The following is a 15,794-nucleotide window of genomic DNA, read 5'->3' as shown; positions in this document are numbered from 1 at the left end:
AAATAGGCAATATATGAGACATTTCTTAAGCTGATTGAAGCCATTTACAACAAATCCATAGCCAATATCATACTGAATAGAGTAAAACTGAAAGCCATTTCAAACTGGAACCCAACAAGGAGGTCCACCATCACCACTACTATTTAATGTAGTGCTGGAAGACCTACTCAATGCAATCAAGGCAAGAGAAGGATATCGAAGTTATCCAGATGGGGACAGAGGAGGTCAAACTTTCACCCTTTGCTGATGACATGATTTTATACTTAGAAAACCCCGGGACTCAACCATAAGACTTTGGAAGTGCATCCCTACATGTCCCAGTAACACCTAGGGATATAAAATCAATGTCCACAAATCAGTAGCTTTCATATATGACAACAATAGTCAAGCTGAGAATCAAATCAAAGGCACAATTCCCTTCACAGTAGATTCAAAGAAAATGAAATACCTGGGAATATACCTAACTAAGGATGTGAAGGATCTCTCCAGAAAGAACTATGAAACCCTAAAAAACAAAATAACAGAAGACATTAACAAATGGAAGAACATACCATATTCACGGCTGGGAAGAATCAATATTATTAAAATGTCTGTACTATCCAAAGTTATCTACAGATTAAGTGCAATTGCCATTAAAGCACCAACATCATGCTGTGAAACTTGAAAAACTAGTTCTTCATTTCATATGGAAAGAGAAATAAAACCCCAATAACCAATGCATTTCTTAGAAATGAAAACAAATCTGGAGGTACCACATCACCAGACCTCAGGTTATACTACAAGTCTACAGTGATCAAAACAGTATGGTATTAGCACCAAAATAGAGACATAGATCTGTGGAACAGAATAGAAACCCAGAGATGAAACCAGCCTCATATCAGCGTCTGATCTTTGATAAGCCAAACATAAGCATACAATGGGGGAAAAGAATCTCTATTTAATAAATGGTGCTGGGAGAACTGATAAACCATGCACAAAAGACTGAACTGGATACACACCTCTCACTACTTACAAAAATTGGCTCATGATGGATAAGAGATTTAAATGTAAGACATTAAATGTTAAAAAATATAGAGAAATCTAGAGAAAGTGTGGGAAAAATATCTTAATGATAATGGCTTGAGGAAAGATTTTATGAAGAAGACACTATTGTTAATTGTAGCAACAACTGATATATATATAAATGATATCTGATCAAACTACAAAGCTTCTGCACAGGTAAAGACACAAAATTAAAGAAAACAGACAACCATCAGAATGGAACAAGATATTTGCATGTTATGAATCTGACAAAGGGCTAAGAAACAGAATCTACAGAGAACTCAAACTAATCAGAAGAAAAGAGCAAACAATTCCATTTTAAGTGGGCAAGAGACATGAACAGAATTTTTTCCGGCCTGTGGCTCAGTGAGTAGGGCGCCAGCCCCATATACCGAGGGTGGCGGATTCAAACCCAGCCCTGGCCAAACTGCAACAACAAAAAAAAAATAGCCGGGCGTTGTGGTGGGTGCCTGTAGTCCCAGCTGCTCGGGAGGCTGAGGCAAGAGAATCACGTAAGCCCAAGAGTTAGAGGTTGCTGTGAGCCGTGTGACGCCACGGCACTCTACCCGAGGGCCGTACAGTGAGACTCTGTCTCTACAAAAAAAAAAAAAAAAAAAAGAATTTTTTTCCCAAGAAGACAGAGGAATGGCCAACAAACCTGAAAAAATGGTCATCAAACATAACCATCAGAGAAATGCAAATCAAAATCACCTTGAGGTATCACCTAAATCCAGTGAGAAGAGTCCACTTCACAAATTCCCAAAGCTGCATATGCTGACATGGATGTGGAAAGAAGGAACACTTTTATACTGCTGGTGGGATTGCAAACTAATACAGCCTCTATGGAAAGAAGTATGGAGAATCCTCAAAGAGCTCAAAGTAGACCTTCCATTTGATCCTGCATTCCCGTTACTATTATTATCTGTATCTATTATTATCTATCCAGAAGAAAAACTATCATTTTACCACGAGGATATTTGCACTAGAATGTTTATTGCAGCTCAATTCACAATTGCCAAGTTGTAGAAACAACCCAAGTGCCCATCAACTCATGAAGGGATAAACTATGATATAGGTACACCATGGAATACTGTTCAGCAAGAAAAAGATGGAGAATTTTGTATTTACCTGGATGGAGTTGGAGAACATCCTCTTAAATAAAATATCACAAGAATGGAAAAGCAAATATCCAATGTACTCAATACTAATATGAAGCTAGTGGATGAACAACTACACCTCCACTGAGAAACAGGAAAACACAACCGTATTGAAGGAGAGGGGCAGGGAGGAAGAGAGGGAGGAGAGAGGAAGAGGGAGAGATGTTGGTGTGCTCTCAAAGGGCAAAGTGTAGGGGCATATGGTACAACTCCAGGGTGAAGGGCTAAACTACAACTTGACTTTACCTAACAAATGTGAACAATCTAACCTAATCCTTTGTACCCTTATATCAATCTGAAGTTAAAAGATAAATAAAAATGTAAACTGATGTGTGCAAGAAAAAAATAAATATATTTTGATTTAGGAATCTGTTTATTAGGAAATAGGTTGGGATATTAACTAGTATCTCACTCTGGCGTACGGTTTTGGTTGAGATCACAAAGCTGAAAAAATTTGGTGCCATGTAATTATAAATACTACCCATTCTTCCCAGCACTTTCAAATGCACTGAACTAAAAGTGGCTTAGAGAGTCTCAGTTCATCACAAAAGCATTTAGGAGGAGGCCTGGAAAATAATAAGAAACTAGAATAATGAATAAGAAAGTAAGGATTTACCTTAAGGTAAAAATGTCATTAGGCAGACCATTAGGTTGCTTCACCCTCCCTTGATCCACTGAGGGTGTATGATCTTTTTAATGCTGAGTTACTCTATACCATACATACCCTTATCATGTCCATATTACTAATAAAAAATATGTCCCAGGAGGTTAAAAAAAAATGTTTGTGAGCTCATTGACTACTAGGTGATAGACATGTCGTTTAAATCCAGACAATCTGACTCCAGAGCATATAGACTAGGTATCAGTTCTTTTTCTTCACATTGCGATAAACCAAATGAATGAAAGAATAAATACACATCAAAAGGGAGTGAAGCTATTACACTGGCTTTCTCTCTTTCACTGGGACTACTTTCATTAAATGGATTGCACTCTATTAGGTTTACGTAATGACTAAGGGCTAAATCCAAATTATAAATTTGAAGACCAACCACTGAATTGTACATCAGTAATGTACAATCACTCATGGAGTGACTATTTAGACCTATTTATTCAAACTATTTCGGATGTTTATTCAGCTGATAGTTTTTTTTGTTTGTTTGTTTGTTTTTTGAGACAGAGACTCACTTTGTCACCCTTGGTAGAGTGCTATGGCATCATAGCTCACAGCAACCTTAAACTCTTGGACTCAAGTGATTCTCTTGCCTCAGTCTCCCAAATAGCTGGGACTACAGGCTTCCAGCACAATGCCCAGCTATTTTTAGAGACCATGCCTCACTCTAGCTCAGGCTGGTCTTGAACTCATGAGCTCAGGCGATCCGCCTGCCTGCGCCTGTGGATTAAACATGTGAGCCACTTGTGGCTGGCCTCAGATGATAGTTTTTCCCTTAGTGTATTCTTCCTAGTTTGTCTCTGCAAGTCATACCCCTAGCCATCTAATCTATTCCGTACTCTGAAACAATGACATTTCTGAAATAAAATCTAGTCCTGATACCTATTTTCTGCATGAATCTTTAATGATTTCATAGTGTTCTTGAATCATGATCAAAATCCTTAGCATGGTATAAGTGGCTACATTCCTTGGGATTTGCCTGCTTTGTACCCTTGTCTGGGTTTTCTGAATCAGCATCACCCAGCTAATGGACTCCTCTTCCAGGACCATGGGATCACCATTTCAGAGTTCAGTTATTCTGTATGCTTGTCCTCTCATTTACATACCTATTCCCTTCATTACCGCTAATCTCAGCCTCATCGTCACTTCCTTAGCAAATCCATAATTAATGACTAAGCCCAATCTCACTATAGCACTTCCCTCTTCCATAGCACTTAATAGAATACTAAATTCATATTTATTGTGTAAATGCAAAACGTATGTGTATCCCCAAATAGCCACTTCCCTTATTTGTTAATTGCTGATTATGGAATAGACAGTCAATTGCCACAGATTGGGTATCCCTGTAATACAAAAATCTTAAATCTGAAATGCACCAAAATCTAAAACATTTTACTTCAATAAGAGGCTCGAAAGAAATGCTTATTAGAACATTTTAGATTTTGAATTTTCAAATATGGGGATATTCAACCAGGTAAGTATAATTGCAACATCTCCCAATTCAAAAAGAATCTCAAAAAAAATTTTACAAATTAGAAACACCTTTGGTTCCAAGCATTACAGAAGAGGAATATTTGATATATGTAACAGATGAGGAATTGCTGACCTTCACTGAACGGGGCACACTAACCTCAGAGTCTCAGTCCCCATACAGCACAAACTGACACATCTTCCTTTTGTTTATGCCTAACAACCTCCTCTTCCTTCTAGTATAAATATTCATTTTTTAAATTCATCATTTTTAATATTCATCTTTTTAAAAAGTAGGATAAAAATATTTTAGTTGTTCCCAAACACTATTTTAGATTACAAAGGGGCCTTCAATTTTTTGTTTCTGTTTTTTTTTTGAGACAGAGCCTCAAGCTGTTGCTATGGGTAGAGTGCTATGGCATCACAGCTCACAGCAACCTCCAACTCTTGGGCTCAAGCTATTCTCCTGCCTCCACCTCCCAAGTAGCTGGGACTACAGGTGCCGGCCACAACGCCCAGCTATTTTTTGGTTGCAGTCATCATTGTTGTTTGGTGGGCCCGGGCTGGATTTGAACCCTCCAGCTTAGGTGTATTTGGCTGGCACCTTAGCCGCTTGAGCCACAGGCGCCGAGCCAAGGGGCCTTCAATTTTATGTGGGTTTTGGCTTTCATATAATAATTCAAAAGGATCAAGTCTGGAATGTTGTTTGATTTCAAAAAGTTTAAACATTGGCTGTCAAAAATAGTATCTTTTGATTTATGAATATTTTTTTTTAGGAAATAGTTTGGGATATCAGATAAGATCTCTTCCTGTTCTGAACTATTGGTTGAGGTCCCAGAGCTGAAAAAAATTGGTGCTACATAATTCATGTACTACCCATTCTTTACAGAAATTTCAAATTTAGTGTTCTAAAACTGACTTCAAGATTCTCAGTTCATCACAATAGAATTTAGGAGGAGGCCTGGCAAGTGATAAGAAGAAACTAGAATACCTAATAAAAAACTAAGTATTGGGCGGCACCTGTGGCTCAGTGAGTAGGGCGCCGGCCCCCGCCAAACTGCAACCAAAAAATAGCTGAGCTTTGTGGCAGGTGCCTTTAGTCCCACCTGCTCAGGAGGCTGAGGCAAGAGAATCGCCTAAGCCCAGGAGTTGGAGGTTGCTGTGAGCTGTGTGATGCCACGGCACTCTACCAAAGGCGAGGAAGTGAGACTCTGTCTCTAAAAAAAAAAAAAAAAACTAAGTATTTTTCTTAAGGCAAAGGTATCATTTGATAGAGCATTTGGGAGGGGGCTGCTTTACCCTTCCTGAGCCAATGAGGGTGGTACTTCTTTCACAGGCAAGTCAGGCAAAAAATATGGCCTTCAGGGCAGTGCCTGTGGCTCAACGGAGTAAGGCGCCGGCCCCATACGCCAAAGGTGGTGGGTTCAAACCCAGCCCCGGCCAAAAAAAAAAAGATATATACATATATATGTATGGCCTTCATTTGAACAGGCCTGAAGTCTTAAGCCACGTTCCCTGGAGTTTCAGAAATAATCAGGTTGTTTTCTGGTCCACAATTTAAATTCTTTCCAAATGGGACCCCACTTACCTGACCAACAGCCTCAGGAGCCTGGCACACTTCATCTTATACTGATTTGCTCCTCATGTTTATTCAACCCCCAGAATGAACTCTACATGGCTGCAGAATTAGAGCCAACTGTGATTTACACAGGAGTTCTCCTCAATCATCTTAACTATTAATATCTTATCCCTTTGAGCATTTCAGGCAGTAAGAGTTAGCAAATGTCCCCATCAGTCTTTCTTTTAGAAGTTTCCTAAATAGATAATAATCTGAAATGCTTTCTGGATAATTCCTAATTCATATAAATATTTTTATTTTAGAATATTAGTGGGCACATGTATTTTCCTTATGTAATTTTTTTTATGTACAAATTGAGTCAAAGTTATAAGTGTGCCTTTCACCCAGATAGTGTGTGAATTACCCAGAAGGTGTGAATTTTCCCAGCCCCTCCACTGCTCTTCCCCCTAGCTTGGCTTTTATTGAAATTTACTTCCATATATACACTTAATGTTAATCAGTTAGTTTCAACATGTTTCTCCATTCTTATGTTGTTTCACTAAGAACAATGGTTTCTAGTTCCATCCAAGTTGTCATAATATATCCTTGATCACTATTTTATTTATTTATTTATTTATTTATTTATTTTTCAAAATGCCTGGCTATTTTTTGTTGCAGTTGTCATTGTTGTTTAGCTATCCCTGGCTGGGTTTGAACCCGTCACCCTAGGTGTATGTGGCTCACGCTATACCCACTGTGCTACAGGTGCCAGACCCATCACCATTTTTTTTTTTTGAGACAGAGTCTCAAGCTGTCACCCTGGGTAGAGTGCTGTGGCGTCACAGCTCACAGCAACCTTAAACTCTTGGGCTTAAGCAAGTCTCTTGCTTCAGTCTCCCAAGTACCTGGGACTACAAGTGCCTGCCACAATGCCTAGCTATATATATATGTATGTATATTTATTTTTGTTGTTGTTGTTGTTGCAGTTGTCATTGTTGTCTGGTGGGCCTGGGTTGGATTCAAACCCGCCAGCTCTGATGTATGTGGCTGGTGCCCTTGCTGCTGAGCTACAGGCACCAAGCCACCATCACCATTTTAAAATTTTTGATGTTTTTTAAATTTCACATTGGGCTGAATGTGGTGTCTCACACCTGTATCCCAGCACTCTGGAAGGCTGAGGTGGGAGGATTATTTGAGCTCAGGTGTTGGAGACCAGCCTGAGCATGAATGAGACCTTGTATCTAATAATAGCTGGGCATTGTGTCAGCCCCCTGTTGTCCCAGCTACTAGAGAGGCTAAGGCAAGAGTATCACTTAAGCACAAGCGTTTGAGGTTGCTGTGAGCTATGATGCCATGGCACTCTACCAAGGATGACAAAGTGAGACTTTTTTTTAAAGTTTCATAATATTCCATGGTGTACATATACCACAATTTATTAATCCATTCATGGGTCAATGAGCACTTGGGCTTCTTCCATGACTTGGCAATTATGAATTGAGCTGCAATAAACAATCTGGTGCAAATATCTTTGTTGTAAAGTGATTTTTGTCTTTTGGATATACACCTAGAAGAGGAATTACAGGATTGAACAGCAGGTCTACTTTTAGATCCCTAAGCGTTCTCCAAACTTCTTTACAGAAGGAACGCATTAGCTTGCAGTCCCACCATCAGTGCATAAGTGTTCCCTTTTCTCCACATCCAAGCCAACACCTGTAGTTTTCGGATTTTGTGATGTGGGCTACTCTTCTTGGAGCTAGATGATATCTCAAAGTTGTTTTGATTTGCATTTCTCTGATGATTAAAAATGATGAGCATTTTTTCATGTGTCTGTAGGCCATGCACCTGTCTTCTTCATAGAAGCTTCTGTTCGCCCACAATGAATGGGATCACTTGTTCTTTTCTTATTAATAAGTTTGAGTTCTCTGTGGATTCTGGTTATCAAGAGACCACCACTTTTTATGGCTGAGTAGTGCTCCATAGTATGCACATACCACATTTTTATTTTTTAGACAGAGTTTCAATATGTTGCCCTTGTTAGAGTGCCATGGCGTCACAGCTCACAGGAACCTCAAACTCTTGGGCTTAAATGATTCTCTTGCCTCAGCCTCCCAAGTAGCTGGGACTACAGGCTCCCATCACAACGCCTGGCTATTTTTTGTTTGTAGTTGTCATTATTGTTTGGCTGGCCCGGGCTGGATTCAAACTGCCAAATCTGGTGTATGTGGTTGGCACCCTAGCTGCTGAGCTACAGGTGCCAAGCCATCATTTCTTTCTTTTTTTTTTTTTTGTAGAGACAGAGTCTCACTGTACTGCCCTCAGGTGGAGTGCCGTGGCGTCACACGGCTCACAGCAACCTCTAACTCTTGGCCTTACCTGATTCTCTTGCCTCAGTCTCCCGAGCAGCTGGGACTACAGGCGCCCACCACAACACCCGGCTATTTTTTTTGTTGCAGTTTGGCCGGGGCTGGATTTGAACCCGCCACCCTCGGCATATGGGGCCGGCGCCCTACTTACTGAGCCACAGGCGCCGCCCGTCCATCATTTGTTTATTAGATGTATAGCATGTGACTATTTTCTTCCATTCTATAGGTAGCCTATTTATTTGATCTTTTAATTATGTCCTTAGCTGTGCATAAGCTTTTTAAATTGATAAGGTCTCATTTGCCTATTTTCTTTTTTTTTTGTAGAGACAGAGTCTCACTTTACTGCCCTGGGTAGAGTGCTGTGGCCTCACACGGCTCACAGCAACCTCCAGCTCTTGGGCCTACGTGATTTTCTTGCCTCAGCCTCCCGAGTAGCTGGGACTACAGACGCCCGCCACAACGTCCGGCTATTTTTTTTTTTGTTGTTGTTGTTGCAGTTTGGCCGGGGCTGGGTTTGAACCTGCCACCCTCGGCATATGGGGCCGGCGCCCTACTCACTGAGCCACAGGCGCCTCCCTCATTTGCCTGTTTTCTTGTTCCTCTGATTGCTTTGGGGTGTCTTATTCATGAATTCTTTGATTTAAACTTAAGGCAGAAAACTACAACAATCCTAGAAGAAAATATTAGAAAAACTCTTATAGATATAAGAGTTAAATAAGAGGTAAATAAGCACTTTTCCAAAATATCTATTTTTATTAAAGCAGAGGTAAATAAGCACTTTTCCAAAATATCTATTTTATAAACATTTGACTGAATGTGGCTATATTACACACAGTTATATACGTATTTGTATCTGGTTTATGGAATGACCAGAAACCCACTGTGTTTGGGTAGAAAAGACTCTCATTTGATTTCACAATTAGCCCTTCAAAGAAGCATCTAGAATCCTTCTTGGGCACAGAATTTGGGTGTTAAGGCTCGGTGCCCATAGCACAGTGGTTACGGCACCAGCCACATATACCGAAGTTGGTGGGTTCAAATCCAGCCCCAGCCAGCTAGCCAACAACTCCAACAACAACAAAAAAATAGCTGGGCGTTGTGGTGGGCACCTAGTCCCAGCTGCTTGGGAGGCTAAGGCAGGAGGATCACTTAAGCCCAAAAGTTTGAGATTGCTGTGAGCTCTGACACCACAGCACTCTACCAAGGGTGACATGGTAAGACTGTCTCAAAAAAAGAAAGGAATTTGGGTGTTACACAGTCCAGCCCAAGCACTGCTCTTACTCTCACCCCAGTTCTGCTAATTTTTCTCCCTTTCCAGGAAGTTTCTTGTTCCTCTTGAGGAAAAGAACTAAATTTAGGTGGAGCAGTTATAGGATACAAAAAGGAAGGAGAACTTGTCTTACTTGAGTGTCATCTGTATGTTTAGAAGCTTAAATGATCTTTTTCTTTGAGGGTATTTTTGTAAGTTCTTTACATTCTCCAATGTTTGGCACTATTAATGCACCCTCTTGGGGGAACTGCCTACTTACAAACGCCCTTCTGGCTCCTTCATGCCACTGTTTTCTCCTGAAGTCTCAGGAAGTCTGGCTGCATGTCTGTGGGAAGGTGCATTAGGCAGCTGTGGGCCAAGGCTTTTCACCTGGACCTACCTTTGGCTCAGAGGAAGCCAGCCAGACATATGAGGTTCAGATCAGTGTAAGTTCAAGTCAGTATAGGAGATGAATTATAAGACATAAGAGATTCTGTGAAATATTAGTTTTCATATAAGACATAAGAGATTCTGTGAAATATTAGGTTTCAGATCATGTTTAAACCACAGGCTAGAAACAGTGCATGATTCACTTGTCCTACATGGTCTGGGAAAATAGAGTGAATCATTCTTCCACTCAACAGATATTTGTGATTCAGCCACCCCAAGGTGGGCACTGAGTAGGTCACTGGGACTAGTAATGAAGGACACGTGGCCCTGTCTTGTGACCTGCACAGGGCAACACACAATGCAATAAAGGGGTAAATGGCTGCATGGTCCTGAAGAACACTCAGAACCTCCTTGTATAAGTAGTTCATTATATTTTTGTTGGAGAAATAAGGTTAATCTGCAAATGATTATAAAACATTTGTTCTAGGAAGAAGGAAAAGCCAGTAGAAAGGCCTAGACAAGAGCAAATACAAGACCCTAGGGTATGCAAATGGAGTAATTTTTCCTCTTCAAGTCTTTCTCACCCAATTTTAAATGATAAAGAAGCCTAAGTCCTTTACTCATTTATATGTAACCATAAGCCTACTATTTCTCCCCAAATGAACTCAACCACCCCATTCCTTTTCCTTTTACCTTGGGTTATTTATGGTTCCTCACAGAGAGAGAGAGCACATATACACTGATGCAACAGATGCATTATTATGGTGATCACAATGAGTAACAGAGGCAGCCCCACCGTCCAGAAAATGACTCTGGAAACCAAGGAATCTGAAAAAGAACAATTATGTCACTTGAGATTCAGTGCGACATCAGGTGATCTGGCTGCTGGATAGGAGTCCTCAGATATGGTCTCCAGGGGAACATTATCAGGAAGGGCAGGGCAGGGAATCTAGGGCTCACCCATCCTCCTTGCAATTCTAAGGAACTTGGGAATCCTGAAGAGACTTCTCTTTCTCTCTTCCTCCCAGTGTGGGGAGACACATAGTGCCCTTTAAAAAATCATGAAATGGGGCGGCGCCTGTGGCTCAGTGAGCAGGGCGCCGGCCCCATATACCGAGGGTGGCGGGTTCAAACCCAGCCCCGGCCAAACTGCAACAAAAAAATAGCCGGGCGTTGTGGCGGGCGCCTGTAATCCCAGCTACTCGGGAGGCTGAGGCAGGAGAATCGCCTAAGCCCAGGAGTTGGAGGTTGCTGTGAGCTGTGTGACGCCACGGCACTCTACCGAGGGCCATAAAGTGAAACTCTGTCTCTACAAAAAAAAAAAAAAATCATGAAATGTTTGAACATGCTGAAGGGGTGTAAACAATGCCATAGATCTTCATGTACCCATGATGGCAATTTAACTAAAGCTAATGTCATTTTATGGGTGACATGTAATTTTTTACGAATAAAATGATATAAATGCAATAAGGACTTTCCTCCCATCCAACACTTCTACTTTCCTCCTAAGGTGACTTAGTGACGTGCCATCTCTGTCCAGATACTTTCTACATACACTTGCACGTAAGCTTAACAATGCATGGATTGTAACAGGCGTAAGGGGCTTTTCTGAGATTAAATGAGAAATCGTGAACGGTGTCAGATGATAAACCAAGTAGGTCCCATGTTCAAGGTACCAGGGATCGAATTCTCACTTCAATAATTAAAATTATACAAATATGAAAAAGCATTCTCTTTCTATTTTATCCCCTACCAACCTCCCTGGATATTTGAACAGCACAAGGAGGGAGCTGGATCTGTTTGTACTCAAGATAGAGAAGAACAGAACTTTTCTCTCTGGATGGTAGTTAGGACTCCGGGGCAGAGTCTGAATCTCTAGTGGTAACTGATTCCTGAACCACGGCCAATCTTAACATCTCCAGAAGGGAGGAGTGGATTAAAGAAATGTATTCTTGAAACCACATAATGTACGAAAACTCAGAAAAACCCAAAGTCACCAGGTAGACATAATGAAGGACTGTGTCTGAGCAGGTAGCTTTTGCCCTGAGCCTGACACAGTGGGATTTAACACAGCACAGCATCAGGCACCTCACTGCACTGGGATGGGCACAGGGTCCAAGGGGATCTGCACCAAGGAGAACAACCGAAGGCCCCAGGAAGCCTGGTGAGGAGGTAAGAACACTGAATTAGTATAGGACTCTGTTTTCTGTTCTATAACTTATGAAACAGAAAGACCAAAATGGAATGGTTCCCAGTTTCATCATGAAAAATGGCAGAAACACTGGTGTACCTGTTCAAGCTCCTGAATTTAGGGAGGAGACAAGTCTTTCTTTTGGAATACTAACTAGATTATTTAGAAGATATATACGACAGTTGTTATTACACTATTCGTCACAGCTTATACATGCATATTGTAACTGATATGAAGGCATTAGCCATAGCTAAAATAAGTTTGAAGGACCTATCATTTCATGAGTTGGGGATTCATCCCATGGGTAAATTCTGAAAGTTAGCATCTGCACATATTTAACTTACAAGGAATTTATAATCTGGGATATTTATACTGCCCATAATGAATAGGAGAAGGTCAATCAAAGTTCCTGAGCATCATGGGGCCACTTTGGCTTAATAAAAGGGTGAGTGGAATTCACGTGGATTGTTCATGGTAAATGCACAAAGTGCAAATAAGGAAGCATGTTATAGGCTTTACCTTATTTTAATTTAATTCAATTTTATTTTTTGCTTGGGTAGAAATCACAACTACCTTTGCATCTCTGCAAAGGGAGTTGTGTAAGAGTTCTTGCAAGAGAATCACTTAAGCCCAAGAGTTGGAGGTTGCTGTGAGCTGTGACGCCATGGCACTCTACCAAGGATGACATAATGAGACTCTGTCTCTAAAAAAAAAAAATAAGGTAGGAGATGTTTGAAGAGTCTAGCTGACAGAAACTTTAGTACCAAAAAGAAATTTGAAACTTGACAGAAAATCTATTTTCAATAACCTCCAATAATTTGTGTTGAGCCATGTGCAAGTGCCCACCTTTTATCTTGTCCCTTGGAGTCCAAGAGGCATCTATGTCCTATCCAGAGTCCCTGTCATGGACAAAGACTGCTGTCCTCATTGGTCTTCAGAACTGAGATATTGTCACAGAATGAGAGTCAGGGATATTTCCACAAAGGTCAGGGCTTCTTAGAGAGAACCTTTCTCCTTTCAATATTATTGGGTTCCTTTTGATGGATTGGTTTTGTTTCTTTGAAGGCCCACTGTAGGGGAGTATATTTAGAAACTCTTCACATAAACTTTAATTCAGAGCCCTGTGACATGAGAGAGGCTGATTCAGGCTCAGGTCATGGCTGAAAATAAAACCATCCTTACCCTTTGATCCTGGCAGGACTGAGGGGCAATGTCTTAACAGAGGTGGAATCTAAGACCATAACTTACCCAGAGATCTCAAAAAGCCAGCATGTTTCAGCAAGAGTAGGTAAGAACATATCTGACAGGCCAAGGACACATCCAGTGTGGACAGGGATGAGGTGCAGAAAACCTGAGCCTGGTGGAGGCTGGTCAGATTCTTCCTGCCTCTGTCTAGCTGCTTCTAAGATTTGGAAGTGAGACCATCATCTCTACGCTGGGATGTGTTTCTAAGAATTTCAGAGTTAAGACATACTGGACTACCTGTTCATACTTTACATGAAGCAATTATGCTGACAAAGAAAAGAGATCTGAATCCCTTTTTCTTTCTCTCTCTTTCTCTTTCTTTCCTTTCTCTCTCTCTTTTCTTTCCTTCCTTCCTTCCTTCCTTCCTTCCTTCCTTCCTTCCTTCCTTCCTTCCTTCCTTCCTTCCTTCCTTCCTTCCTTCCTTCCTTCCTTCCTTCCTTCCTTCCTTCCTTCCTTCCTTCCTTCCTTCCTTCCTTCCTTCCTTCCTTCCTTCCTTCTTTCTTTCAACAGGGGACATACTGGACGACCTGTTCGTACGTCACCTTAAGCAATTATGCTGACAAAGAAAAGAGATCTGAATCTTTTCTTTCTTTCTTCCTTCCTTCCTTCCTTTTTTTCTTTCTTTCTTTCTCTCTCCTTCCTTCCTTCCTTCCATCCTTCTTTCTTTTTTTTTTACAGAATCTCACTTTATCGCCCTGGGTAAAGTACTCTGACGTTACAGCTCACAGCAACCTCCAACTCCTGGGCTTAGGCGATTCTCTCGCCTCAGCCTCCCCAGTAGCTGGGATACAGGCACCTGCCACAATGCTTAGCTATTTTTTTTTGCAATTTGGCTGGGGCCGGGTTCAAACCTGCCACCCTTGGTATATGGGGCCAGTGCCCTACCCATTGAGCCACAGGCACTGCCCAAGATGCGAATCTATTTCTAATACAACACGGAGAAGTTGGGAAAAATGAACAAGATGAATTGATGAACAAGATGAATGTCATTCTTGACATTCCCAATGTCTGTACAGAATCAAACACCTCTGTGTCATATGCCATTATCTATTCCAACACTTCAGGTGTGTCTAGACAAAAATATACTACAAATTGCTAGTTTTAACTTAGAGGCTCACCTGTGACCAACACTAGGAATTTTGCACTGCTGCTCTGCGTAGAGCTTATAAAGAAACAGCTGTACTCTCCTTCATCTGATGGGAGGATGGGATGGATCCTTAGGGCCACCTGCCCTTTGGTGATATTCTCCTTGAGGAATTCTGTCCTCCCTTGGTACTCTTGTGTCTGCTGTTTCACATTGTTTTGGATATTTCCATGATAGTAAACCACACCTTCCAGACCGTTATGGTGCCATGTCACCTCCATGTCCTCAGCATTCATCGATGGGCTGATGTGTCAGGGAAACACAGCCTCTTCACCTGCCAAGGCAATGAGTGTTTCTGCTGGTCCAATCACCTCGAATAGCCCTGGAAGAAATTAAGAAAGTGGTAAAATTAGGGGTGGGGTGCTGTGGCTCAAGCTTGTAATCCTAGCACTCTGGGAGTTCGAGGCAGGTGGATTGAGGTCAGGAGTTTGAGACCAGTCTAAGCAAGAGCAACGCACTGTCTCTAAAACCTAGCCGGGAGTTGAGGCTGGCGTCTGTAGTCCCAGGTACTCAGGAGGCTGAGGCAAGTGGATTTCTTGAGGCCAAGAGTTTGAGGTTGCTGTGAGTTATGACACCACTGCAATCTACCCAGGGTGACAAATGGACTGTGTCTCAAAAAGGAAAAGAAAATGGTAAAATCATTGTTGAGTCTGTGATAGGCCTGCAGATGACCTTCTGATAGGAGAAGTAGACCATTTCAATTAACATGAGCTGTGGCGAGCAACTGATGAGATCTAAAATAGACATGCAAGTGGTAAAAATAGGACATGATGTCAATGTAATCGTCATATAAATAACCCAAATTTTGTTGTGTTTTCCCATTTGGCTAGGATTGAAATCAAATTCATATAAAGCATTTCATTTCAGTCTCATAAGAATTTAAAGTGTTATGCACTATTATCCTAATTTTATAGATGATATGGCATAAGTGATTTAGTACCTTGTCCAAGATACATAATTAATAAGGCATAGAATGAAATTTGTAATTCTGGCAACCAAATGTTTCCTTTCTTTTAACCAGGTATTACTCAATATGCTATAACCACATAACTAAATATGATGTGAAGGAATTAAAAATGATATTGTACTACGATAAAAACAAAACTCCAAACTATACTACAGTTTATAAAAAGAATATGTATATAAAATGAATATTTGAAAACATCACTACTGGTTATTTTGAAGTATAGCATTATGAAAAGAAAATATAAAGCTAAATATAAATAATTAAATTTTCCTATTCCTCAAAGTTACAGATCTTTTCCTCCCTCCCTCTTCTTGGAGCACTTTCTCAAGAATACTTTTTATTATTTTCC

The 15,794-nt window shown here is 40.8% G+C and overlaps 1 protein-coding gene and 1 pseudogene across 1 annotated transcript; one reads left to right on the top strand and one right to left on the bottom strand.

The window, feature by feature from the left end:
* Nucleotides 1–15,794, top strand: part of LOC128572387 (PHD finger protein 6-like) — a 283,036-nt pseudogene that overhangs the window by 31,822 nt on the left and 235,420 nt on the right.
* LOC128572388 (myelin-oligodendrocyte glycoprotein-like) lies at nucleotides 11,697–14,787 on the bottom strand. Its single transcript, XM_053572295.1, has 2 exons — nucleotides 14,453–14,787; nucleotides 11,697–12,059 (listed from the first exon to the last, which is right to left on the bottom strand). The coding sequence occupies exons 1-2, from the start codon at nucleotides 14,712–14,714 to the stop codon at nucleotides 11,746–11,748; spliced, it is 576 nt and encodes a 191-aa protein (XP_053428270.1). The 5' UTR covers nucleotides 14,715–14,787; the 3' UTR covers nucleotides 11,697–11,745.

This window comes from Nycticebus coucang, chromosome 20 (genome assembly GCF_027406575.1).
Source record: "Nycticebus coucang isolate mNycCou1 chromosome 20, mNycCou1.pri, whole genome shotgun sequence".
Taxonomy (NCBI): Eukaryota; Metazoa; Chordata; class Mammalia; order Primates; family Lorisidae; genus Nycticebus; species Nycticebus coucang.
This window is presented reverse-complemented; position numbering and strand designations above follow the sequence as displayed.

What these genes read in the sequence shown, in the direction of transcription:
- LOC128572388 (XM_053572295.1), bottom strand. Translation starts at nt 14,714, where the DNA reads ATGAATGCTGAGGACATGGAGGTGACATGGCACCATAACGGTCTGGAA. An exon ending in ATTCCTAGTGTTGGTCACAG is followed by an intron (nt 12,060 to 14,452) that starts GTGAGCCTCTAA and finishes CCTCCTCACCAG; the next exon opens with GCTTCCTGGGGCCTTCGGTT.